The sequence below is a fragment of the Telmatherina bonti genome (assembly GCF_933228915.1).
Source record: "Telmatherina bonti genome assembly, chromosome: 9".
In the NCBI taxonomy this organism is placed as follows: Eukaryota; Metazoa; Chordata; class Actinopteri; order Atheriniformes; family Telmatherinidae; genus Telmatherina; species Telmatherina bonti.
Genome location: NC_136627.1, coordinates 23149720 through 23175732, shown reverse-complemented (window position 1 = coordinate 23175732; position 26013 = coordinate 23149720). Strand labels below are relative to the sequence as shown.

Sequence of the window (26013 nt, the reverse complement as noted above, 5' to 3'; positions counted from 1 at the left end):
GTAGCGTTGAAGCAAAGATAGGAATGTTGCTCCGATATGTTGCCCAAATGGACAGTAAAGGACTCTAAGTTACATCTAAGCCTGGGGTGTCGAACTCCATCAGGAGTTACATGCAGAGCAATTTCGTCCAAATTGGACCGGTATAATAACAGCAAAGTAACTAAAAAAAAAGAAATACTAAAAACTCCACCCTTTCCCTTTGTTTTGGTGTAAACAGCTACAAGTACATTACTAGGATGCTTACATTTAATTATATATCCTTTTACAAAACATGAGAAGTGTTAAAGTTTCTGAAAAGGAAATGTGGTTTCAGCAATGTTTAGCCTTATTCATTTGTCTTACTAATTACAGATCACAACGGATCGACAAAAAACATTTAATCATAGGTATCTGCAACTAATAAGTACTGCATTTCACATTATGATTAGAGCAATTTGTGAAGGGCTAGAAAAAAATTAAAATACAAACTGTATGGTGATGTAGTGGTTAACACTGCCTCACAGCAAAAACGTCGCTAGTTGAGCCTCAGCTGGAGGAGGTTTGAACGGCGGCCGTTCTGTGTGGAGCTTACATGTTCTCCCCGTGTCTCTCCAGGTACTCCTTCTTCCAGCTCACCCAAAAGACATGCATGTTAGCTTAACTGGTCACTTATCACATGTAAGTCACTTTGGAAAAAAGCATCTGCCAAACTAGAATAGAATAGAATAGAAAAGCAAATATACCTGTACATTTCTACACCTGTTTAGTAATCCTGACCGCTTGATCCATTTCACCACACCATATAAACTGAAGTCAGATCTACTAAGTATAAATTATATAAAAATATTTGTTGAGTTACCCCCCTGCCTTGGAAATATTTAAGCTTCAAAAATGCAACCTCACATGGACAAAGTAAGACTCTCAGTTAAAAAAAACATTTTTTTTTCTGTTTACCCTAAGGGGCATATTCCTGTTGAGAAAAGTCTGTGGTCAGAACAGTCAAAAGATCCCTTATTAGACTGTATACTGTCTGTTTACTGCCCTGGGTAGGGATATTTAAGCAGGTGTGAAGCTTTGTACCACAGTGGTTGACACATAGTCTTCCTCTAACTACTTGACCACCCGGCTATGTATTACTTGTCTGTGAGATGTATGTAATCCTGATATTACAGCCCTATAACATGAACTCTGCTTTCTGTACAGAAGATCACAGAAGGACTTGGAGCATGTGTATGTCTACGCACATGCATGTGCATGTGCCGGGCTTGAGCGATGGCCTGGTATTTATTTCACACAGCAATTTTCCCCTGTATGAGATGAGGTGTCGTACATCTGCTAGATAGCTTTTTCTGCCTCACTCTGACGTGGAGTGTGCACAAGGTCATCCAGGCAGCTTGGGAGCAGGGAGAGCTGAGGTGAGGAACTGAAGGGAGGAGTGGAAAGGTCTTTCACAGGGAGGAAAGGATGGCGGGCAGTTGAGTGCGATAAGACAGAGGTGCGGTGTAGAAAATCAACTACTTTATTGTGGGTTAGTTCCAAGCCTTCGTTGCACCTGGATCAGCAGTTCCCCTGTCAAATGGCCGGGTGGGAATTGCTTAGTGCATTTGTGTCCATCATATATTAACTCACACAGTTTAGACATGTGTGCAGGATTGCAGGTGGCTTTGGGTGTTGCTGGCTTTACAGGGAAACAGCTCTGAGTGTGTTTTGAGGGTATGACAAGCAAAGTTTGAACCATACGTCATTAATGGAGGTGCTGATGGATACAAAATGAAATGAAGAAGAATGTTAAGAACCCTGAAACCCCCTTCCTTTTTTAAGATGCACCATTCTGCTTCATTCTCCCGTGTGTGTGTGTGCGTAGTTGTCTTTGGTTTGTCAAGAGTGTGCTGCACTGGAATTTAAGAGCAAGCTCCTGGTTTTTTTTTTCTTTTTAAACCATCTGTCTGTTATCCCATGGACTCTTAACATCTTTTCTTCTCCCCTTTCCACATGATGACATTTTGCCCTTTCTTCCTTCTTCCCCTATTACCGGACTTGCAGAGCGTTGATTTAAACTGAAAGATGACCTGGTTTAGTTCAGCTACGTCTTCTCTACTCCATAAAAATCAACATGCTTCCAGTCGTGAGATCTGAACGTGTTTGTTGTTGTTTCTCTCTTTTCCTCCCTCTCTCTGTCTTACTCTCTTACTGTGTTGTCTTTTTTATTTATCTGCTGTAAAGGCCAGTCAAGCGCTGCTCAGCTTTGTTGTCAGAAACCTTTATTTACCAAAGGGAGGAATAAGTGACTGACACAGACAGCCTCTTTCATCCCTGCCTCGCCGCAAGCAGTGTTCCCCTTTACTGCCAGAGGAAAACCCCCCCCTCCTCTCCTCTCACTTCTGCCAAACCACCCCCCCCTCCCATCACACCCCTCCATCCTGCAGGCTCACAACACACTAGCACACTCCCTTGGGTAGCAACTGCTGTGGAGTCTGCACCGAGCAGCATGCACACGCACAAACAGAAAATTCACCTCACAAAAGGCAACACACCAGTCCTCTCACACAGACAATTAAATCAGGGAGTTAGTTTGATGGTCCCAAACAAAGACTTGTTTAACAGCAAAGACTTTTCTCATTTTATTGGGTTTATTTAACAAATCTGCAATAATGACACACAAAGTGTGTTTCTCAGTATCCTCAGTTGAAAAGCGAGTCGTTGTGTTTTTAGATGTTGGGTCAGAGATGAAGGAGAGGAAAAGAGGAACCTCCAAGGCATCAGTCGCTTAATCTTTGTGTCAGAAATGATTTGAGGACACTGATTTTTGTTAAAATAATAATAAAAAAAGGATTTTAGACGTATAGCAGAACATTGTAACACTGGAATTATTTATTAGCCATAACTCAAACAGGGTTTTTAGGTTGAATACAGGGAGTTCAGGAAACACGTTCCATTATACTTGTAATGGGAATAATAGATTAAAAAGTGTTTTTTTTTAATCCATAAGTAAAATTAGTAAGTACACAAGTATTTACATAGTGTTTAATCACTGAAGAAAGAATGAGAAAGAAAATGTCTGTTTGAGAATATATCTTTATTTTTTGGTTGCTTTTTGGTTTGTAACTTGTTCACACAAGAAGATGAAGATGCAAAATAAATCTACCTTTAAAAGTTATTTTCTAAAAAGGGATGTTGGCATTTAATATTTAAGGAAAATACAAAATGCTTATTGATTGGATTACAACTTTAGGCCACACACAGAGAACACAAAACATGATTGTTCATCAGAAGAATTTAATGTACTAATCCATTCATCAAAAATCGATACAAAGCAGATGTTAGAAATATGAAAAAAAGAAAAAGTTGCTAATTTGAACCGAAGTAAAAGTGTCTGATTGCCACCTTTCTTGGCTGGATTCACAGATTCACTGTTTTGCAAATACAACTTTGGTATCAGCCAAAGACTAACAACATTCAATCTGCCCTCATTGCTATCACTTTGTAACAGTGAAAAGCTTTGTCTGTCTGTTCTGACCAAGAGAAAACGAACACCAAATGTACAGTATCTATTTCCCTCTGTCCTGTGTTCTCTCTGTCTCTCTCTCCTATTTAAGCTTCTTGAAGTTCTTCCAAATTAGGTTTTAAATGCCAATTAGGAGGTTGAATGTAGTAAAATAAAAGCAAACGCAGGCAGGATGGCCTCACCTTCTGGCTGGTTAGGCTTCAGAGAGAGCTGAGCCGGACCTTTGGCTCCCAGCGAGGCTTTGAGAGAAATATCCTGCCTAATGAACACATTAATTAGAACCATAACTATTTATAAGATGATAATTAGAAACGAAGGGAGGTAAACTGGGCTTTTCCTGCAATTAATGGAGGATTAATTATGGGAGCTAATGAAGTGGATTTTTGAAACGCGTGGAGGTGAAGTACAGAGATGTGCAGCTCGCTTTGTGATCACTGGCATAATTATTTTCTCCAGCACCAAAGCGTTTGAGGCCCTGGTCCTCGCTGGCTCAGGCCGGCTAATAAGCATCATTGCATCGTTATATATGCACTTAAAAAGACTTGCCACTGAAATGACTGTCTAATTATTTCTAATTGGCAGCCCCTATGTGTTGTCATTGAGCTGTTTGGAGCCGTAGCAGAGCCCTGGGTCTAATAACGCTTGGGGCGGAGAAGGAGGGGAGAGAGCTGGAAAGACATTGAAACACAGAGGAATGGGGGGTTTACTAGTTGCCTGCTGCTTATAGCTGGGCCGGAACATCGGCCCCCTGTGCCACTCTCCCAGCAGGACAGCAAGTCCTAGAATGATGGCCCGCACACTCAGAGGTCACATTGCCAAGTAGTCGATTCGAAAAGTTTCCCTTTATTCGTGTTTATTTCTTCTCTTTTAATTAACAGCTTCTGCTCTTAATTCATGCAAAAGTAAACCACATTCTGCCTACAATTCTTCTTTTCACTCTAAAACGTACAGCACAAGGAATGGAGCGGGAAGGTATGTTTATGTGCTGTGTGTGATTTAATGCCCAGTTTTGAGTCAGTCCACAGAAACCCGAGCAAAGAGAGCGTGCATGGACAAACCTCAGTGAGTTATGGATACCATGTTCTTGAATTAAGCTATGGTTCAAACCATATGGAAGCCTGGAGAATATACTGGCACAGTCAGAAGAAGACTAATACTCAGTCTTGACTTTGTAGCGCACATCTATCAACAAATTGTTTAGCAAAATAGAAAATCTTCATGTTAACAGTATTAACAATTAGGACACAGATCTTCTTTTCTGTTCTGTGCTGTTTAACAATAAGTTCTTGAAAATTTTTGATTGCCAGCTGTATAACCACGACCTGCTCTTATGAGTTCAACTTGGACAAGCAAAGTAACCACATAAACACACACTCACATGTAGTTTTACACTCACTTTTGGTAATTTATGTGTTAAAAAAGATTGAGGGGGGGAAAAAAAGGACGAAGAAGGGTAGAGAAATGAAACAAGGATCATGTGCACCCTGACTGAAAGCTTGACAATCTTTTTGAAAGTAATGAAACACTTTCTCACCGTGCACATGAGGTTTTCTATTTGAAATTTGTCTTCCTTTTTGCTCTGTCTATCCATTTGGTTTCTGGCAGAGCCGAGGACGTGCGAAGGAAGTGGAGATAGATGGATTAGCCAAGAGATACGAGGCCAACTGTCTCATCATTGGTTGAACAAAGAGCAGAAAGCCTGTGACTGGCTGAACAGAGAACTTGATGTTGCGATTTTGGCTTCAAATCAAAACAGGAAAAAAAAAAACATAGTTATTTTAAATCCAGTCAACAGTTTTGTTGGTGTAAAATTTGGCCAGATTTCTGTTAAAAAAAACCCAAAAACAAACAACTCATTAGGATAGTGACAGACACTAGAAGTGGGATAAGATTATGTGCCCATGTACTCCTGCAGATGCGTAACAAATGCTTTTATGTAATCATTGCAATGTGGCAATCATTTGGATTCTGCCTGAAATACTGCTCTGTAAACCAATCTCAAGAATATTTCATTTGAATAAAGGTTTAATAAAAGTGAATTGTTTGTAAAACATTAACCTGATGACACTGAATAACCTCAAAATGCAAAATTTATAAGAAGATAGTGTTCTTTATTCTCTTTATTAGCAGGTGAAAGCTGAGTAGTCTTGGTTTGCATATGTTGTCAGAACAGATTAAAAAGAAAAAATAGTCTATAAGTTTTTATGTATATGCATTTCTGTCTCATGTCCATGTCAAATTTTCCAATTTTTTGCAGTACAAATATTATTCCATCAACTAACCTCAGAAAAAGGTCAAATTTGCCTTTTCTATACGATGCTTTAAGTTTATATGAAACAAATAGTGCCGAGACGTGTATGTGAGAGGCGTTTTCTATTAAAGATGAGTGTTCTCTCTTTCTTTCTGTGTTCAGTTCTTTTCTTCCTTGTTACTTTTTGATGGCAGTTCGTAAAAAGGCAGTTTTAGAAATTTCTTTAATAGACAAGTCTATTTTCTGTTGGAAGACAGGTTTATGGTATTTCAGCAAAGAAGTGAGTTAAAATCAAATAAAAAAAAAAAAAAAAGCAGAGTGCTACTCTGGTTGTGTCTTGGGTGTTTAATTAAGTGTAGTTTCCCTTTAGTAGTGGAATGCGTGTCTGCTTTTTGTCGGCCGTTCCTCGATGCCTTTTACAGTCCATCCACATGGTTTGTCTCAGCGTTTATGATTTTTCTTATACCGAAGTTGTGAGGTTCCTAAATCACTTAAGCACACGGGGCCGACCATTCCACATTTAAACAATAAAAGTCTGTTATGCTAAGGGCCCTCAGATCTCCTACCACTTCATAAATACATGTGTATAAAAGGCAGAAAAATAGATCTGAGAGCACACCTGCTAATTGGAGCCAGCTTGATGTGAAGCATGGTTATCTGCACTGTCTTCTCTGTAAGGCCCAGCTTTTTCTTTCTTCATCTGTTTTGTTACCCAGGTTGTGCACGACTTCCTAACTTTAACTATCCCCTTTTTTCTTTATCTCATCCCTTCTTCTCTCTTTATTGTCTCATATAGTCCTTCACCTACCGCTTCCTCACCTAGTCAGCACTCCCCTTCCTCCTCTTACCGTCCTTCCCTCTTGCATCCCTCCCTTCTGTCCACCCTCTTACAGATGGAGGCTATGACAACCAAAACAACTCTCTGCTAACTCAGCGTAACTAATTGTTTCGGGATGTGATGAATAGAAAGAGGGGAAAAAAGTGAGTTTCAGTTGCGTGAGTGGCTGCGAGCGAGTTGTCAAGTTAGCACCTAGTTGAGGTGAGACCTCCACTTGAACTTGCGTCTGGACTGAGTGACTGAGCTGGTCCATATCCCCCACCTCTTCCAACCCCAGCTCCAGCTGCTAATGGGTGTCATGTCAAGCTGTGGCTGCACACAGGTCAAAGGTTGCCGGTGCATGCCAGACGGCCAAGTTTAGGATTGCGGTAAGAAGACTGAGTGACACTGGGCATATGTGCCAATGAAGACACAGGGTATTCAACACATGCAACACTGGACAGCACACACACACACCAATACGCATACACACATGCATGCATACACATGGAAACCATATCTGGCTGCAGAAAGTCATCTTTTCCTTCGTCGCTGGCTGGCCGTTGTAGGTTCATATAGATCTAAGGGGTCTTTGAAGGCCTTTGAACTCTGCTAAATGACTTGACCTTGTGGCTTGTGGCTAAATCCATGTGTGTGTATTTGGGTGGGTTTGGGAGGTAGTGGGTGGGTGGCCTGCATGGGGTCTCATTTCTTCTTCACAGCATAGCAGGGCATTGCAGACGTTTGTGTTGACGACTGCTAAATTAAAAGCAAACTGAAGATAATGACGAATCTAAACATTACTTTTATGAAGCAGAGGGGAACGAAGAAAAAACATTTTTCTGAATCTTTCATGCTCCGTCTTTGCTGTGTTAATTGTGCTCACAATCAACTACTTTGCAGTGATTCCTTGTGTGGTATTTAGCGTGTGTATGTGTATATTTATGCTTCTGTGTGGGTGTGCACGGTGGAGCCTGTGTGTGTGTGTGTGTGTGTGTGTGTGTGTGTGTGTGTGTGTGTGTGTGTGTGTGTGTGTGTGTGTGTGTGTGTGTGTGTGTGTGTGTGTGTGTTCTGTGAACCGGAGGAACAGAAAATGTGGCTGCTTGGAGGGAGGAAGCAGCTTGGGAAATGATTTCAACAGCTCTCATAATTAGAGGAATATCATAAATTAAACTTGTGTCTGCCGTTGCGTTTGAAGAGCACTCAAAAGTAATAAATTCTGGATGGTTAACATATTTGCATTCCATTCAGCAGGCAGCGTCAGGCAGGAACAGCTGTTTTCCACGTCTTTTGGCAGCAGGAAATGCACATTGCTCACTCAAGGTGCTTTTAGACACATTGAAATGGCAGAAAAAAGAAAGTGACTTTTAACTTGAACATGAAGCTGCTGCTGCGTGACTCTGTCACTGGAAATAACTCGACGGGGAACATTGCATTAATGAAGTTCTTCAAATATAGATAGTCTTACTTTCAACCGGCCCGTTTCGGTGTTTTCAATCTGTCCGCCGCTTGGAAAAGTTGACTGTCAAGCTTTTTTGTAGTTTGCACGTGTGCACGTCTGGAGTGCTCATTTACGGTTTTATCATTACTTGATAGGTTAAATTGGCTAACTTAAGTTGTGCAGAGAGATAATGCTATATGTTTGCTGTTAATATTTCAATATGACAAATTTGGGGAAGAAAATCCTTTTTTAAGCTGATTTAAGTTTTTGACTTCTAATAATATTATTGAAATGCACATTGCTTGTTTTTGTAAATTTTACTTCATAGTTGAAATTTTGGTTTTCTTCTGCCTCATCAAATGGTACAATTTTATAGAGATGACGTCCCATTTACTGTAGGAACTCATATTTGCTGCAATTGTTAGCAATTTCACTTTTGTTATAAGATGACAAAAATGCATAACTTTGCTTTTTATGCTCAAAATAAAACGTGCACATATGTTATATGTATGAACTAGGGCTGGGTAAAATGACCTAAAATCAGTGTCACTAGTGATTGGTTGGGTTACCTTGATTACAATCAATTAGCAAATATTTAATATCATTTCATTTTGTAGCTAACTTCATAGCTAACTGAAAATTTTAGTTGCAAGTATTTGCATATTGGAAGAGCAGAGACTGTGAAATTAAATACACAGTTTAATTATATATGGTAATTTAAATATTATTTTTACATTTATTTAAGAGAAATGTAGATTTTTCCAAACATTTTAAATAATTGACATAAGCAAGTTTACATTGATTATTGGTTCTGAATGTTGGTTTCAATTATTTTTTTTATTAATTACCCAGCCCTTGTTTGAACAGTCATGGATGACATGGATGAGTTTTGCTCACAGGAGTTACAGGACTTATTTACAGCAGCTCCAATAGACATTTGTAAGTCTAAATGATGGTAAACATTAAAAACAAATGTATTCAGATCATAAGTTTAAACGTTCTTGTGAATGCAGCATCTTGCCAGGAAACTAAGATGGTCATTTTCATACATATGTGCTAAATGAGTACCTTTTTGTGACTCAGTGCTCAGATTCATGGAAAGGGGGTCTCTGTCGCCTGGTCTGCTGAAATCCAATAGGTTTAAAGTTACATGGCCATTAATCACTGCTGTGCTACACTGGCTTAATGGTTATGCACGCTGCTTGGGCGATTATCACTAAGGAGATGGGATGCGTCCCCCAGTAGTTACATTGGCTTTTTCTAACGTGGGATGGACATATTTTGGTTAGGAGCTTCGTTTTGTCTTCCCAACCATGGAAGGCAGTTTGGGAAAACAGTATGAATGTCTGTGACTTCCGCTCAAATGAGGCAAGATAAGGTTAAAGGAACAGTGCAGGTGATCGGTCTTCTTGTGTGTTTTTGTGCGTATTCATCCCAACCCCTACGCAGAGTACTATGAATAATGATTTGACTGGGGTCAGATTCCACTGCAAATGCTCACCTGTATCTGACACTAGTGGTATCGCGTAGCTGCCATTAATGTCCAATTTTCAATGAAAGCAGAAATAGAATACAGATAAAGGTAACACACCATCCAGCTTCACACCAGAACACATAATTACCCCAATGGGTTGTGGTGAGGGATCATATCCTGGCACACACTAGGGGGTCAGTGGCGATAAGCTTCAGCCCAGCTCCCAACATGGAGCATAATTACTCTATTGATAATTCAGCAGGAAAATGGTTCCAGCCAATTGCAGAGCTCCGATTTAATGGATTGGACGATGAAACGGGGAACGAATAGAAAGAAAACTGTGAGGGGGCGCGCGCGCACGTGTGTGTGTGTGTGTGTGTGTGAGGTGGGGTGGATGCATGTGGGGGCAACCAGCAAGGGCTTTTTATTAGAAATGAAAATATGTTTAGGTCATAGGGGGACCCATTTTCCCTGGAGATAATAAGGCCAATGAAATGTAAAGCAGGGGAAGAACTTGGAATGGGGTCCAACTGTGGCTGTTTATCTGTGTGTGTCCTGCATTAGCCCATTTATCCCCAGCCTCAAATTAGCTAATCATTCTCCAAGGGGAAGGACTTGGTCAGGAAATTGACATTTAGCAGCATAGGCTCACTCTATTAACTACAGTAAATTTAATTTGCTGCACACCCCAGAAGTGGGCTGTTTTCTTTGCCATCAGAGGGAGAAAGGGAAGGGAGGCTGAGAACTAGAGCGAGGGGTAGAGAAATTGTGTTTATTGCATCTGCTGCTTCTGGCCACAATTTGCTTGGCTGTAAATATAGGACTTAGGTTTGGAACAGTGCAGCTCTGCTGCATTTTTCCTCATGTTCTGCTGATTACAAACATACGCAGGCATTGTCAACACATAGATTCACTCACTCTCAGGCCTGCTTGGGCCATTGATAGATTATCTTTCCTGGAGGCCCCCTTCCCAAAAAAATGCCAGGGATTTTCAACTCTATTTTTTCCATTAGATTCTTTTCTCTCTCACTCGCCAAATTGTGGCTCCAGTAAACGTTGTGTTGAACATAAATTGTTTGTCCACCTTAGCCTCTACCTCTGAATCAGATGTGTCTGATTATTTTTGAAAATCACGATAAGAGACTGCTTTACCCATTTCAATAAGACTGAAAAAAGAACTACAGCATAACTGATCCAGATTTTCCAATAAATAAAGTGTTAGTCTACAACAGATTGAACAGTCGGGGGTGGTTGTAGCTCAGTAGGCAGAAAAGGTTGTCCTTCAGTCAGAAGGTTGTTTGTGTCATGAGTGGGGACATTCTGCACATCAGACTGGTAACAACCACAGGACTTAATTGTCACTCAAGCAGCCATGGCCATAATAGCGTTTAACTTAAACCATTAAAACAACACAATGAGAGTTATAAAATTTAATCCCCTTTGTAATTGTCATGGAATAAGGAATGTGGGCAAAAGCAGTTATTTGTTTCAGACTGCAACTGTCTCTGCTCAAAGTTAGGCATTTGTGTATCAAGTGCCCATTCAAGGAGCTGTGTTATTTTGTTTTGTTTTTATTTTTTATATTGCTTGTGTTTCTTGTATTATATGATCTTAGAATCATACAAGTAAGCGGACATGTAAATTATAATTAGCTGGATTTTTTTTTTTTGTCTATATAATGTCATACAGAAATAGCTAATTTGTGGCATTAGTGTTTTTCCCCGTCTTTTCACTGAGATCCCTTTTGGTGAGACCTTAAACTGGTAAAGTGACTCTCCAGTGATCAGCATCACCTCAGCCTAATTGATTGCAACAGTTGTCAGAGTGTTGTCTGTTAGATTGGTGACAGGTGTCTGAAGAAAATGATTAGTTTTCTGTCGGGAGAGAGACAGCTCTGGATGTCCCAAACTGCAAACTAATAAAGGGGGGAAAGCAATAAAGCTCGTGGACAGCAGGTTTGACTGTTTTTATTGACAAATCAATAAAATGATAGATGATGGAAAATAACGACATCTCAGCTCCCCCCCCCCCCACACACACACACACACACCTGCAGCGCACACATGTACCTATGACACAGAATGCACCCACACACATCTTTGTAGAGCATGTTTACATTATTAGAGTAATGTGTTGTGACACAGAAATGGGTTGATAAAATGAGCAAAGCACATTGGTGCATAAGTTACACTTTGAATTTTTTTTCCTGGTGTCTAAATCAGAGTGCTAATGTTTGTGTGTCATAGTTAACAAAGTAAATCTTCCACTGTAAATCTCTTAGATACCAGAGGGCCAGTGTCAGAATCAATACTGAGGACAGATCCTCCTCTGAGCCAGCATCTAATTGGCTCTATTTCTACTTCGTGTGTGTGTGTGTGTGTGTGTGTGTGTGTGTGTGTGTGTGTGTTAGAGAGAGAGAGAGAGAGAGAGACTGTTATGGTATATCGGTTTGTATATAACCATTATTGCGCCCATCCAATGAAGGATGAATCTGTCAGCTCTCTGGAAATTTGATCCCACAGTTTCATTTTGTCTTTTAATGAATGCAAACCTCAACAGTGTTTTTTTTTTATTTTTTTATCTTGTAACATAAAGTACCAGTTTCCACAAAGTTTACTTTACTGCGTGCAATTGACAGTAGATTTATCAATATGGTTTTGATTTCAAATCTGCCATCTGGTTTGAGAAACCTGTTTGCAAACCTTCATTGCATGCACAATGATCTTGCATGTTGACAAAAATCCAAAATGCGGAACGAAATTTGTTGTGCAAGTTTTATTATATCTTTTTTACAATCTTTAAAGGTGGAGATCTATCTTTAAAAAAGATAGATCTTTCACAATTACCTATGCTTCATTGGATCGATGAAAAGTTCTTTCCTTAGTGTGAACATTGCACTGACAATTCCCATTTCTGCTTCCTTCCACCCTTACGGCACTCGCGCATAAATGATAGATAAAAGAAATAGCCTGCTACATTTACTGAGAGTCATTCTTAAAAATATTGATTTTTGTTTTGTTTTTTTTACCTAGACTACAAATTACACAAGGCAAAACATAATTGTCATATTTAGTACCAGTCAAAAGTTTGGATACATGCACTCTTTCAGTGTTGGTGGGTTGGTGTGTGCAAACCTTTGACTGGAACTGTATTTCTAAGAAGTGCTTATCAGTTGTTATTTGTGGAGCAAACAAGAAAAAAATATATGTTACATCAGTGACTTATCAGCTGAATTCCTAATGCTCTCACCATCTTTCATTACTTCAGATCTCATTCGCGCCATCGGAGGTCTCGCAGTAGGAGCAGCAGCCACAGCCGTCGAGGAGGCCACAGTTTCAAGAGGACTCGCAGTCGCAGCAGAGAGCGTGACCGGAGCCGACGCAAGGGCCGTGAACGGGAAAGGGAGAAAGATCGAGAGAGAGGAAGAGACAGAGACAGAGAGAAGGACAGGGACAAGGACAGGAGCAAAGACAAGGCAGAGAAGGGGTAAGTAGGAAGTTTTACTTAATGAGGAAGTTCAGACCACCGGTAGACAAAATTGTATCTATGACAACACAATCTACAGTGACACAAACTGTGATGATCAGTGTTATCACAACTAAACATGCAGCTCATTGTCAGCTTGTCCATCCACCCATCCATCACTCAGTCCTTCAATCCATCAATCCGTCATTCCCTTTCTCTTTATTTCCCTCTGAAATCAAGCATGGGGCTACACAGACCTTGTAATGTGATACAGATCCCTCATGTAAAAACAACATGTCGCAGTGTAATATGAAAGATGTTAGATGACCGAGTGCCACAAGTTTGGGTTTTAAGAAATGTTTTGACCATCGAATGAGTCTTCTCTCCCTTTTGGCCCAGTTGCAATAAGTCTAGAAACAAAACAAGATCATATGCTCCTCCATTGTCTTTGTTGTCTATGCATGAAAAAAGAGCACCTTATTGAAGGAAGAATATTTGGCATCCTCAGTTGCCTGTGTGAGTCTTTTCTGTGGTTGTAATACAGACCAAGATCAGGTTTAGAGTTGCATATTGGACTTTAGCAGTGCTGCACTCCTCTCCAGATATAAGTACCTTAGAGGTCTCGCTTTGCTTCTACGAATAGAATTCAGTCCCTCCCCAACACATGCAGTGGGAGACCACTGTAATATTACTGGTACCCAGTTGTTGTCTGTCAAATCGAATAACACAGATGTATTTATCAATCCATATATACTAGGAGAGATGAAGACCAGCAGTTGTGTTGCAAGCTGAATGTGAAACAATGGCATCACTGCATCACACTAACTTATTCTGCATTGATTCAATAAAACATAAAAGTTTAAATTGATCCACAAAAAACCTCACCTCCAACTATCTTCTCACTATGTTAAGATTGCGCTTGTGCCAGTTTTAAAATCAGAACATTTTTATTATAGACCAGGTATTTAAAATACCACAGATTTCCCTTTGGCTGATTAATATAATCGATTAATATAATCGGCTTTGAAATGTAAAATGATAATCATGTTTATATTGGATTTTCTTGTTATATTGTCAAGTTTTATATTAATTAAGGTATTGACGGAATATGTGTTTTTGATGGTCTTTAACAAAGGTCGGTATTTTATAACAATACATAGTTAATGTAAGAGCATTACTTGGATAAACTGATGCGTTTCTATAACGTCAACATTAATATTTTTTATGATTATATGAAGTTTGGGCATTAAACAATAAAGCTTAAGATGTCTCTGTACAAACAGAGCATGGAGATTTACTTTAAAAGGAAAAATGTTCAGTTTATTTTAAGCTCTTACATATTGCCTTTCTTAGATCCGAATCAAGAAAACAAATAAAGCTAAATGCGAAATGTAAGGCCAGCAGACTATATCTGTTTTCTTATTAAGGCTTCAATATCCTTTAGCAATGATAGTAATCTCCATCTTTATCTCTGACCCTGCTTTAACTTGTCTTCTTGCATGAATGTTTGTTGGTTTGTGCACATGTGTGTTTGCATTCCCACCTGTGGCAGTGTTAATATATTTCAAACTGTCTATCCTGCAGTCGCCTTCCAGTTTACTTAAACCTACGAGGATTGAATAATTTTGATGCAATCATGTGCCACTGACCCACCATGTGGGTTGACTTCCATCTCTGCCATCGCATTAATGCCAACCAGTTTGTAATGTCAGGGTGTGAACTCAGGCCTTTGGGGGGTATCCTGTGGTTTCTAGCACTGCAAATTTTCAGCAGATTTTTTTGGGGGGGTTTGTAGTTTACACATTCTTTATTCAGGCTGAGATCTGGGGAATGCCGCATCCTGGTCAAAATTGTGTGCGTTATATTGTGCTCCTCAAGGTTTTTTGAGTTGTTTTTGTGATTTGGCAGGCAATGTGGAGTTTATCATGTCTGCATATTCGGAGGTATGATTCATGTTATATTATCCCCCACATCAGACTCAAGATTGTAATGAGATGGGGAACTTAAATGTTCACTAAAAATATCGCTGGTTTTACCGTTCAAACCTATGTATATACAGGCTGCAAAATCAGTTTTTTTCCTTCTTCTTGATAAATGTGGGTATTAATTAAAGTTATTTCATCATTCTAATATAGTTACTATTAAATGAGTTGTTTTATCATGTCCTAATAGTGTAATAATGACTTTAAAGACACAAATCTCAAGGAAGTTTAAAAATGGAGCGATCGAAGCCTAAATGTGCCGTCTTTCTGGTTATGGCACAATGTTTAAATGTCTGTATGGCTGTCATTATATCTTTGGACCTTGATACAAAGTCATTCTAGTCCAAAACTAAAACCTGCCTGTCATGGATTTTCTTGTTATTCTCCAGGTGTTTCCACAGGAGTGTTGGTATGTTACAAGGCCTCTTTTGGCAGAAGAAAGGATGAAACAGAGAGGTGGTTCAGGAATATGTAAAACACTGATTTTTTTTTTTTTTTTTATATATATATATAAACTCTCATCTATGAAAAGCCACTTTTTTTCTTTTTTCTTTTTTTTCTTTTTAGTCTTTGCCGTTTTTTTTTTTTTATAATGGTGATGGGGGGTAGGGGTCTGTATGAGCACCCTGATCCACACCTCCTGCTCACAAACATGTGCACATACACACACTAGAACACTCCAGCCTAATTTGCATCCAGGTTTCCTTGCTGAGTGATAGAAGGGGAGTGCAGTAGTGTGGAGCTGATGGCAGGGTGGGGTGGAGAAGAGGCTCAGGAGCTTTATAGTGTCTGTCAGGATGAAAGAGGGGCCCCTCAGAGCGGCACCCTGACACTGACTCTGTGTGTGCGCACATGTGTTTGGTGTTGTTGTCATTAAACATTTAAGACTCCTCTAGTATGACAGCAGGCAACTTGGTGCTCCAGCGGCATGTTTTCATGCAAAATTTATTGAAAAAGACGAGCTGTTGTTAAGAGATCTTGTTGCCTTTCACCAGTGGCAAAGGGTAAGTGGGTGATTGTAGGGTTCTGTCTGTGTGTGAGCGTGTGTCTGAGTATGTGTGCGTGCATGTTTTAGTCTCGTGAACATGGTCAGCAGATCAGCCTCGCTCTAAGGCATCATCTAGTTCAGTGCAGAGAAAGGACGGCTTCCCTTTAAGAATTTAAGCACCACTTGACTTTTTTTTCCATTTATGACTGTTTTCTTAACAAGAAGGTTTATTTGTTACCTATGTGGTGTTGTATATTTAAAACAAAACTAAGCTGAAGATAGTATTGATTCTGATATACAGTACGTTTGTGAAGTGGATGATATTAAAAACAAACCTAATATCTGAAAACTGAAAAACATAACTATGTGAAAGATCCATGTACAGGTATGCAAATTAATTAGCTAGAGTGCTTTAGTAATGTTGTAATATTGTAGAAATCTTTGTTCATGTCTGAAGATGAAAATGCTATGTACCTATTTCACCAGTTGTACTGATTGTACTTGCTTTGGTCTGCACTTAGATGAAAAAGAGATTGTTCTTATAATTTCCTTGTTCTAATCAGGCAAAGTAAAAAAGTTTTTGTCCATTTTTTTTCCCTCTTAAATCAAACCAGAAGAAACCACTGGTTGTGCTAACAGGAGTGCTTTTGGAGGAGCATGGACAGATATTGACATATGTTTAATTTAATGTATTGGCAGTCCTATTAGTTACAGTATACCTCAAATCGTAACACACACACACACACACACACACACACACACACACACACACACACACACACACATTTTCTGAGAGTTTTATTTTAAGAATCTTAAGAATATTTAAAACAACACAACTGAATGAAACTGTTTCATAAATGACATACATTTTAACTTGCTTAGTATGTTTTTTTTTATGATGCTATGTCATTTCAGAAATGCACATAGATGTGTCTTTTCATATTATTACAACTGTCCAATAACTCCCAGATAGGTGACTTTGTTGATCCCATAAACAGGCTAAGTGTTGTATAAACAGTTATTAAATAAAGTCTTCAATATTCAGGAAAAACTTGTGTTTCCCAAGTAGCTGTAAATGAATCAATAACGGACCAGATTTGAATCAAAATTAAATTGGAATTAGCTGAAGTGAATCAAATCAGTTCAGGAAATTAGTGGTGATACCCAGTCCTAATTATTAACCCATATTTATGGCTTGAGTCCGGATAAATAAAAAGGCTGTCTTATTGATGAAGAACAGTCAGGGCCCAGTTTTTCCAGGTATCTTTGTGTTATTATTGCACACATTCACATATATGTGCACCCCCCTTCCTCTTCTTCACCTTTGTTAAAGAATTTGTCTGCTTTAGGTGAAGTGTTCACCATTTCCTTTGAACTACTTCAGTTCACATCCTCAATCAGAGCGGTCTTTCCAATTAGGCTCAACTCCTTGTCTGTGCCAAGTCATGGGAATGCACTGATTCCATTTTACACATTTTAATGTCATTTGAGGAGGTAATGGGCACGGGCTGAGCAGCAGCGACATGGAGAGTGGTGTGGAGACTTCTCATGGCAGTGGAGAGTTGTCTTTTCCCCATGCAGTTAAAACTGGACTCAATATAATGAGCTGAGGGCTGTAGAAATAAAGTGATTGCTTACTTTTTTGTTTCAGCCCCTTTTGATGTCTCTCTTTGTCTTACAGAAAATCATTAAGGAGGTTTTTTTTTTTTTCCTGCTTGAGAGACGTAAAACCTATCCAGCACCTAAAATTTAAACAAAACAATTTATATATTTCTGTTTGTGTGGTGCTCTTGCTGATCGAGGTATTCTCACTAACCCGCTCATTACCATCTTTTTTCTGTGAATATGATTGTTTAGTAATTCCTCTCATCACTGCATTTTCCCTCTAACAACCTAATCAAAGTCCAGCCTCACCACAGGCCTCAGTTTAGTTAGCTTTGCTCCATCGCTCAGCTTTGACCTCTGGATGCCTACATGCTATGGGGCAGAAAGAAAATAATACACAACCCTGTACATAAACACACACGCACACAAGTCTGAGGAAGTGATTGCCTGCTTCTTTGCCTCTGTTGAACATCTATCAGCTCATTAGTTTTGATAATACACTGAGAAAGCAAGTGTGTTTTTTGTGTGTTTGTGCGTATGTAGCTCCTGCCTGCGGCATCCTCTCAGCCTGCTGGGAATGTGTGTATGGGTGGTGTGGACAGGACCACTGGCTGCTGTGTGTGCAGTGTTGTGTGCATTTGTCTGCAGGACTTTAGGCTGTGTCTGGCTCTGGGAGCGAGTCTAGGGAGGTAAGAGAGACTTCAAACACCGTCCTCGGAAGGTTAGGATACACTCGCATTGACTTAAATCAATGAGTTGGAAGTATGAGTGTGTTTTTTTTTTTCTTGTGTGTGTGTGTCTGTCAAAAGAGGGTAGGCTGGTGGCCAGGAGCAAGAGGAGATGTGGTTGAGGCTGCAGCGGGGGTGGGTATGCATGAAGTTTGGGCATGGGGGGGCTGGGCGGTTGGAATAGGAGTGATGCCTACATGCCAAGGGTGGACAGTATTCACACATACACACACACACTCAGGTCCCAGTAGGCTATCACATGCAATCACTGAAAGGTGCAGCTGTGGTGTTTCTTGGCACATGGCTGAATGCAGTCATTAAAAGTGTTTTTGTTTCTCCCTCTAACAAAAATAAGCTGAAATTGCACAGAGAACAAATTGGGATTGTATGGTAATCTTAACCTTCATTAGCGGTCATCACATGGTTGTTTAAAAATGTGTACAAACATAAAAATTTTTAGCTTTATTAATAATTTTATGAACAAATAAATGATTTTAATTATTTAAATTACTTTGCTCTGCTTTTGTATTTAAAGTACTTTTTAAAAAAAAAGTTTGATTTGACTAGAAGTTTAAATTAAACTCGTTTTTGAATCTAGGTTAATTTTTTTTATTGCTAATCTTATACTGGGGGTACTAATATTTTTAGTGTCAGATCCACTGAAATAAGTGGCAAAAGATTGCCTCAACAGTTTAAGTTACAATGATTCGCTTTGCTTTGTGCTGTATCTGTAAAGACCGAGTAGATAAGTTAGGACCGGTTTTTCTATGAGAGGTGGAGAATTTTATCTTTGACTGGATATTTGATCTTAATTAAACCATCAATCCTGAAAGTCCAGGGTATGATGCACACTGATTGAAGTTCTTTTCTGAAATTAAAAGATATTTCTTCTTCTTCTTTTATTTATTTATTTATTTATTTTTTTGTTTTTTTAAAAAAATTTTTTTAAAACAATTTTAACAAATTAAACAGCAGGTAATGAATATTGTTTGTCCTTTTGGACAAACAATATTCGGAGCCTGCTACAGCCAAGTAGAATTTAAACAAAAAAAGGGGACATACATGTGCAGAATTTAACTTAGGTTTTGCTACTTTGGTTTCCTGAACAAAAGATTTTCTGCTAAGCGTGAATAATATACTCAACTGAATACAAAACTGGAATACCTTGAGATGTTTATTACACTAAATGTTGGTAGCAACATTATGCTACCAACATCTTTTGGTAGCATAAAGCATGAGAAAAGAGAAGAGATGGAAATGACAGCAGACAGCTTTTTTGTCATCTTGACAGTATGTGTGAGGAAAATCTGGCCACTCATAATCACAGGAGAGACACTCTGAGAGAGCGATAGAGAGCTGTGACAATCCACTTACAGCGCTCTGTAATCTGTTTAACCATTTAGCAAGTTGTTAAGGGAGAATGCAAACACTCACACACAAGGAAAAAAAACCACACTAGATGCCCTGCAGGTTTTAGTAGTTCACAAGAGAGTTTGCTTCCCGAACTCAGTAGCGATTCAGTGCAGTTGCACATTTAGAGCAGTGTGTGTGTGTCCATTTGTTTGCATGTTGATGTGTTTGAGACTTGCTGTAGGCACTGAGAGAAGCCAGGCCTGGAGCGTGATGACAGAGACCAGACCCAGCCAAATAGAAGATCCCCCCCAATCCAATTACCCTGCTCCTCTTTTTTTTTTCTCCCTCGACTGTTCTTTCTTTGCCTCCTCTCCTCTTTTTACAACCCCGTCTTAGCAGGTGCGAGTGATGGCAGTCGTGGCTGCTGTTGAAGTGGCTGGCTGCTCTGCTTTATGGATCAGAAGAGGATGCAGGCAGGATTATAAGCAGCAGGTTATGAGCAGCAAACATGACAGGCCAGCTCTGATTTAGAAGGGTTATGTAAATGTGATTGTCGACAAAATATGTTTTTCTGCCGTCAGTATTTTCCCCCCTCTCTATCTCTCTGGAAGTGCAAGGTAGTTTGTTTGGTTGGGAGGAAGCAGAGTGGTGTTGAAGGCAAGGAGGGAAGCTAAAAGAGAGTATGGTTATGAAGAATGATGTGTAAAAGAGACAAACTGTTAATGTTTAATTTTCTCCAGACTCCAGTGCTTATTCATCAGCACCCGGGGGGCAAGAGAAGATCTTGACTGAAGTCTTTATGAGAAAGACTTAGTGTAAGAAGATATTACAGAAAGATATGTTCCTTTTTGTTAAGGGAAAACAGACAGTGCATAAGATGGAGAAAGAGTTTCCGGTTAGCAGAGTACCCCTTATCATACATTTGACCTGTACTGTGCAGAGCCAGAAATACAGCCGTGTAGATCTTGCCTAATGGCATTGATCATTACAAGAATACCTCTGCTAGACTGGGTAAACAGCATTCAGGCATACAATTAAGTACCATAGTGCAGTTGTGAAAGTAAATATTGCCTGAGAGGCACGTATAACAATCATCCTCAGTGGAGGTTTGAAATTGACTGCCATTTTTCAGGGGTATTTTCTTTTACACATAAATGAGCCGAAACAAAGGATTAATGTGTGTGTTCAGCAGTCACAAATGGGTGTGTGCTTGAATGTGATGACTGAGCGATCGTCGTGCTTATTTGTGTCACTACTAAAACTGGACATCTAACACAGCTTATAATGAACATTGACAAGTAGAAGGAAAGTTCCTGCCCATTTAGTCTGCCACTTTTCCAACCTAAGTTTAGATCTCTGGGCCGATGATTAATTCATTTGTACTAATGTCTTGCTCTCCTTCACTCTCATCTGCCGTCTTGCTCTGGCACTAGTCCCTCAAGTTCTTCAATAAAGTTACTCCACCTTGTGTCTTACTTCTTCTCTATGGCACACATACACACACAGCTGTCTTTTTTTTTTTTTTCTTTCCACCGTCCACTTTTTTTTTTTTTTGCCAGTAGGGCTTATGCAGCCCTTTTGTGATATATTAGCTTCATTTGAGGTAGGGTTTCACAGTGAAGTCATTTTAGATTCAAGAAATGTCTTCCATTACCAGCATACACCAGTGTAGTATATCGACTTTTTCTAAAGTGGTGATACCAGTAGGGTGGTGTAAAAGTGATGCAGAAAAGGACTGTATGTTGTAGATTATGTTGATGAGCTGTAAACTCCGATAAAAACCGAAGAAAACTGAACATTGCAGATATTACTATCTTATGGTAGAAATTAAAGTATTCAGGTCAATTCAGCTGTGTTTCTATAGTGCCACTTCACAACAATGTTGTCTCAGAGCACTTTACAGACACATCAATTCAAGCCAATTCATAAATAGCCTAGCTAATAGAAACCAACTGATTGCATCAAATCGTGATTTTGATCCAATCCTGAGCATGCATAAGGCAAAAGTGGGAAGGAAAACTCCCTTTTAAAAGGAAGACAAAACTTCCATCAGAACTCGGCTCAGGGAGGGCAGCAATCTGCCTAGACTGTTTGGGGGGGAGAGGACAGGAAAAACAGATCAACATGCACTGCAGCTTTTATTCAAGAAGACCTGCGGAAAAAGGATGCAATGAGTGTCATTTGCTGAGATTTTTAAAGTAAGCTTTAAAGTAATCTTTAACTATGTTTAGTGTTTTAAAAGCTTGTAATTTTGAATGAAAATAAACGATTTATGTTCCATAACTTTAATGGTATAATGCTAAAGTTCCAGCATTAAAGGTGAACATCGAGGTGTTACAGTACTGACGTAACAAGAATAATTAAACGAAATCCTTTAAGCGTTGTTGTGTTATTGAGACATGCTATATCATGTACCCTGGATCGGTATACTGGATGTAAGAAAAAGCTGGAGTACATTGTGTGTGTTTAAGAAAAAAAAAAAAAAGTTTAGTGCATACTTATTTTCCACTGGGGCTCATTAATTAGTAAAGGAGAACCTTTATTATAATGCCAAAAGATTACATTTTACTCATAGAAGATGACAATTAATGTGGACCACTAGCAGCTCTAGCTCAAACACACATAGTCATACCAGGCTGTTCATTAGGTTTGAAAATCAACTGTTTTTATGCTTTCACCAGGTCATTTATTTCACTTCTGTTCTTCATTTCTGCATCAACACATGTTTTATCTTTCTGTTCCTTCAGTACTTCAGTGCAAGTCAGCCTTTCTCTTCCTTTTTCCCTCATCCTTTTATCACTTAGCTCTGCCTCTCCATTTCTGCCTTTCTGTGCCCAGCTCTGACGCCACGGAAACTATGCACAGTGTGTATAAATATCGTGGGCACTGCTGTCTAATCAACAGAACAAAAAATTAAACTTCTTTTCCCCACATACACACTCAATGATGAAGACCAACAGAAATCTGTCAGCACAGAGCTCTGCTCGGAAAATGTTTTTAGGGGAAAATGGTGGGGTATTTCAGGGAATGAAACAGAGTAGCAAATCATCTTGTTAAATTTTCAAACAGAAATGAATCAGATTGAATAATGCAGTTGTAGCCAATGTTATGGCGCACACATTTGGTGTGTATACATAAGCCATAATTATAGTATGTTAAGTATGTGTTTGAGAAAGTTTATATTTGACCATACAGGATGTTTAAATCTGTAATGAGTGTAACGTTCAGTATAGAAAGGCAACGGAGTAAAAATTGTTGTTGTTTTTTTTTTTTTCCAAAGTTTTAATACATTTCTGCAATTCTTTTGTCTGGTTTATCCAAAGTGTTTTTCCTAAAATCTTTCAGTACATTTTGGTAGGAGTTATGTTTTTTTAAGTCACATATTTTTTTTGTAAATGAGACAAGAATCACAGCAGAGTTTCAGCGTCTCACTCAGAAAGTTTTGCAAACACTACTTCAACACAAAGCCCTCAAGCTGAGTTTTATTTATTTGCATGCGAGCTGTAGTTAACCACTCTGTTTTTTGGTATCTTTGTGTGTATATTACTCCTAGGGTGCTCGTTTGTCAGTTTGCATTGGTATGGGAACTGGGCCTGTGCACCTTTTGTTCAGTTTTCCTCGAAGTCTACAAACAGACAGATAGGCGTACACACACACAAGCACACATTCACACACAATCACGCCTGACATCTCTCCCTCTAGGCCAAACTGCAAAAGTGCTTGGGGCCATGTTGTTTTGTTTTCTGACGGACAGACAGCAAGAGAGGGAAAAAAGACAGACTTACCCTGGCCAGCGATTATGCCTGTTTGACACCACAGACATAGAAGGGAGGGGAAAAAAATGAAGAGACGGGCAAAAAAAAAAGGGGGGGGGGCACAGGAGAAAACAGTGTGTAGATGATATGAATAACAATATATGTGGTGTGTCTCCCCGGACCTTGATAACCTGCAGACCAGAGCCTGGTGCCTGTGACAGGCTGGTCTTTGTGGCCACTTTATCCCGCCTGTACACTTGTAAGGTAGAGCCAGGATAATCGCACCTAATCTAATTAAGGCTAAAGAGGGCCATGACTGAGGCTGGCCAGGAACAGACCGGGCACCCAACACACACACACCAAAAAATGAAGCTCAGCAGTGAAATCCTGTTTGCATCAGAAAAAATAAGGTTGTCATATTGATTATGCAGATGAGGAACTAACGGGGACTAACTGCCTCCCGGGCCAGCCGGCTACAGCTGACACAGGCTAAAGAGAGGGATACAGGGAGGAAGAGGGGATTAGAACAGGTTTAGCTGTTTTCTTTCTACCACTTTGCATGTACCACTTTTAGGTTTAGACCAGGGTTGTCCCTGATGCTGGTTTTTCATCTGGTAAAGAGACTGATGGCAAGGATCGGAGGGTGGTGGGGGGCTTGGGGGATAATAAGTCAACTTGTTTAAACTAAAGAGGTTAACAATATACATGCACAACCAAATGCCATGCAGACTTTGAAAGGCTTGACATGACTAAAATAAAGAGATGAAGTCCGTTTTTGTTGGGTTTTTTTTTTGTTTTTTTACAAAATGAGCATAAACAGTTATTTTTATGTTTATCCAATCAGTTGATTTATTGAAAAATCATATCTTTTACATTTCTTGATTTAACTGCAAAATATAAAATGGAAATCAATAAAACTCAAACAGTGAATGGTCTGCCTTTATAGGTGTTGAATGATGTTCAGCGATCAACATTTTCACCACACTGATTCATCACTCACTGCTTGGCTACAAACAGGCTCGTAACAACATGTTGATACATGGCTATTAATAACTTGTCTTCAGGTTTGTGTGTGTGCACGTATCATGTGTGCTGCCAGTCAGAAGCCAGATTGCTATTTCCCCCGCTTTGCCCCAATAGAAAGGCCTGGGTATTCTCTGGATGAGGGTGTGATGTACAATTGAAGGGCAGGATTGAAACTGATTACCTTGTTAACTCCTGGCACCCACTGGCAGCTTGAAATAGACCTGAGCACCAGGGCCTGATTTGCAAATGAATTACCCCATCGCCCGACCCTCCCCTTCCCTTCCATTCCCCCGTCTTCCTCCCTCTCTTGCGTTCTTTTTCTTTTTTCTTTTTTTGTCTGTGTGTCCATTCGGTGCCAAGATCATCTTTTTATATTGTGCCATGACAGATGCTGTTCCGGGCTGCCATTGTTCCCCATCAGTTTTCAGGGGCCGTGAGGAGAGCCAAAAGATTTCCACATGTGATTTTAACACAAGCGTCCCTCCTGCCGTAAAGCACAGTGCTTCATTCTTTGTGTACCAATACTGCAATCTACATAGTTTGGAGCAGGCAGAAATGTTGGGGAGTGTCATTGTCTAAGTCTCAATAACGGGGAGGTATTTCTCTGATTAGGAGAGGTTATAATTGGAAGGTATGAAAAGGACCGCTAGCTATTGAAGAAAACCACAGGGAAATTGATTGCTCTCTGTGTCTCCCTTTTGCTTTTTCCCTCTCTGTCTTTGTCCTGCTCTCCGTCTATGTTACACACTAAAATTAAGTCAATTTTCTTTAAAACTTGGCCCTAACATTCAGTTCCTGTCAGCACACGGCTGGTGTGTATAAGCAGGGAAGAGGGAGAATATGATTTCTCTAAAGGGAGACATGATTAATCTTGGTTTGTTCTACAACTGTGTCTTTTCGGGTTTTTTCCCATCTTAAAATGAGTTATAGATGATTACCTACAAATGCATAATATATTTCATTTTCAGCTGCAACTTAAATACATCCCTGCCTATTTGTGTCTAAGTAAGAAACACTTTCTTTCCGCATTATTTAATTGTTGATTAAACGGTTAAATGCAAGAGTCAGAATAATGATATTTTAGTTGAAAAAGTTTGCTGAGTAGGTCACGTCTTTTAGGCCAATATTTATAATTAGAGGAATTTGATACGTATTAGATATATGTGTAAGTGTGTGCAGCACCCGTACTATCAAAATTCAATATAACAATGTTTTTTTTTATTAAAGTATAATACTTTGCATATTACCATTAAACTTGGAAAGTGTATTTATCTTAAAATGCATGTAAAAAAAAATGATGTGCTGTTTGTACGGATAATATCAGTGACATAAAAAGATATGTTAATACAGTATTGTTGATATTTAGGTGGCTGATATGGTCCGTATGTGAACAGGTGTGTACTTCTGTTTCAGACAGCAGAAGGAACAGCCATAAATCAGCTTCTTCTGCTCTTATTCTTTCTCTGCGCTGGTTGTGTTTTTTATATTGACTGCACTTCATTCTTCCTCAGAAAAACAAAGTCCTGAATTTGTTAGCCCCTTTTTAATGGACTGCCTCTCTCTACCATTTTGGGATTATGCTAAAGTAAAGCCCCCTCCACTGGAAAGAGGGGCCGCTTGTACACTCCCAAATGTATGCCTGCA

The 26013-nt window shown here is 39.4% G+C and overlaps 1 protein-coding gene across 1 annotated transcript in view; it reads left to right on the top strand.

Moving 5' to 3' along the window:
- Positions 1-26013, top strand: part of rsrc1 (arginine/serine-rich coiled-coil 1) — a 123131-nt gene that overhangs the window by 8146 nt on the left and 88972 nt on the right. Inside the window, exon 4 of the mRNA XM_079246724.1 lies at positions 12735-12953. Within this exon, the coding sequence (XP_079102850.1) occupies positions 12735-12953 (219 nt within the window). The remainder of the gene's footprint in view (positions 1-12734; positions 12954-26013) is intronic.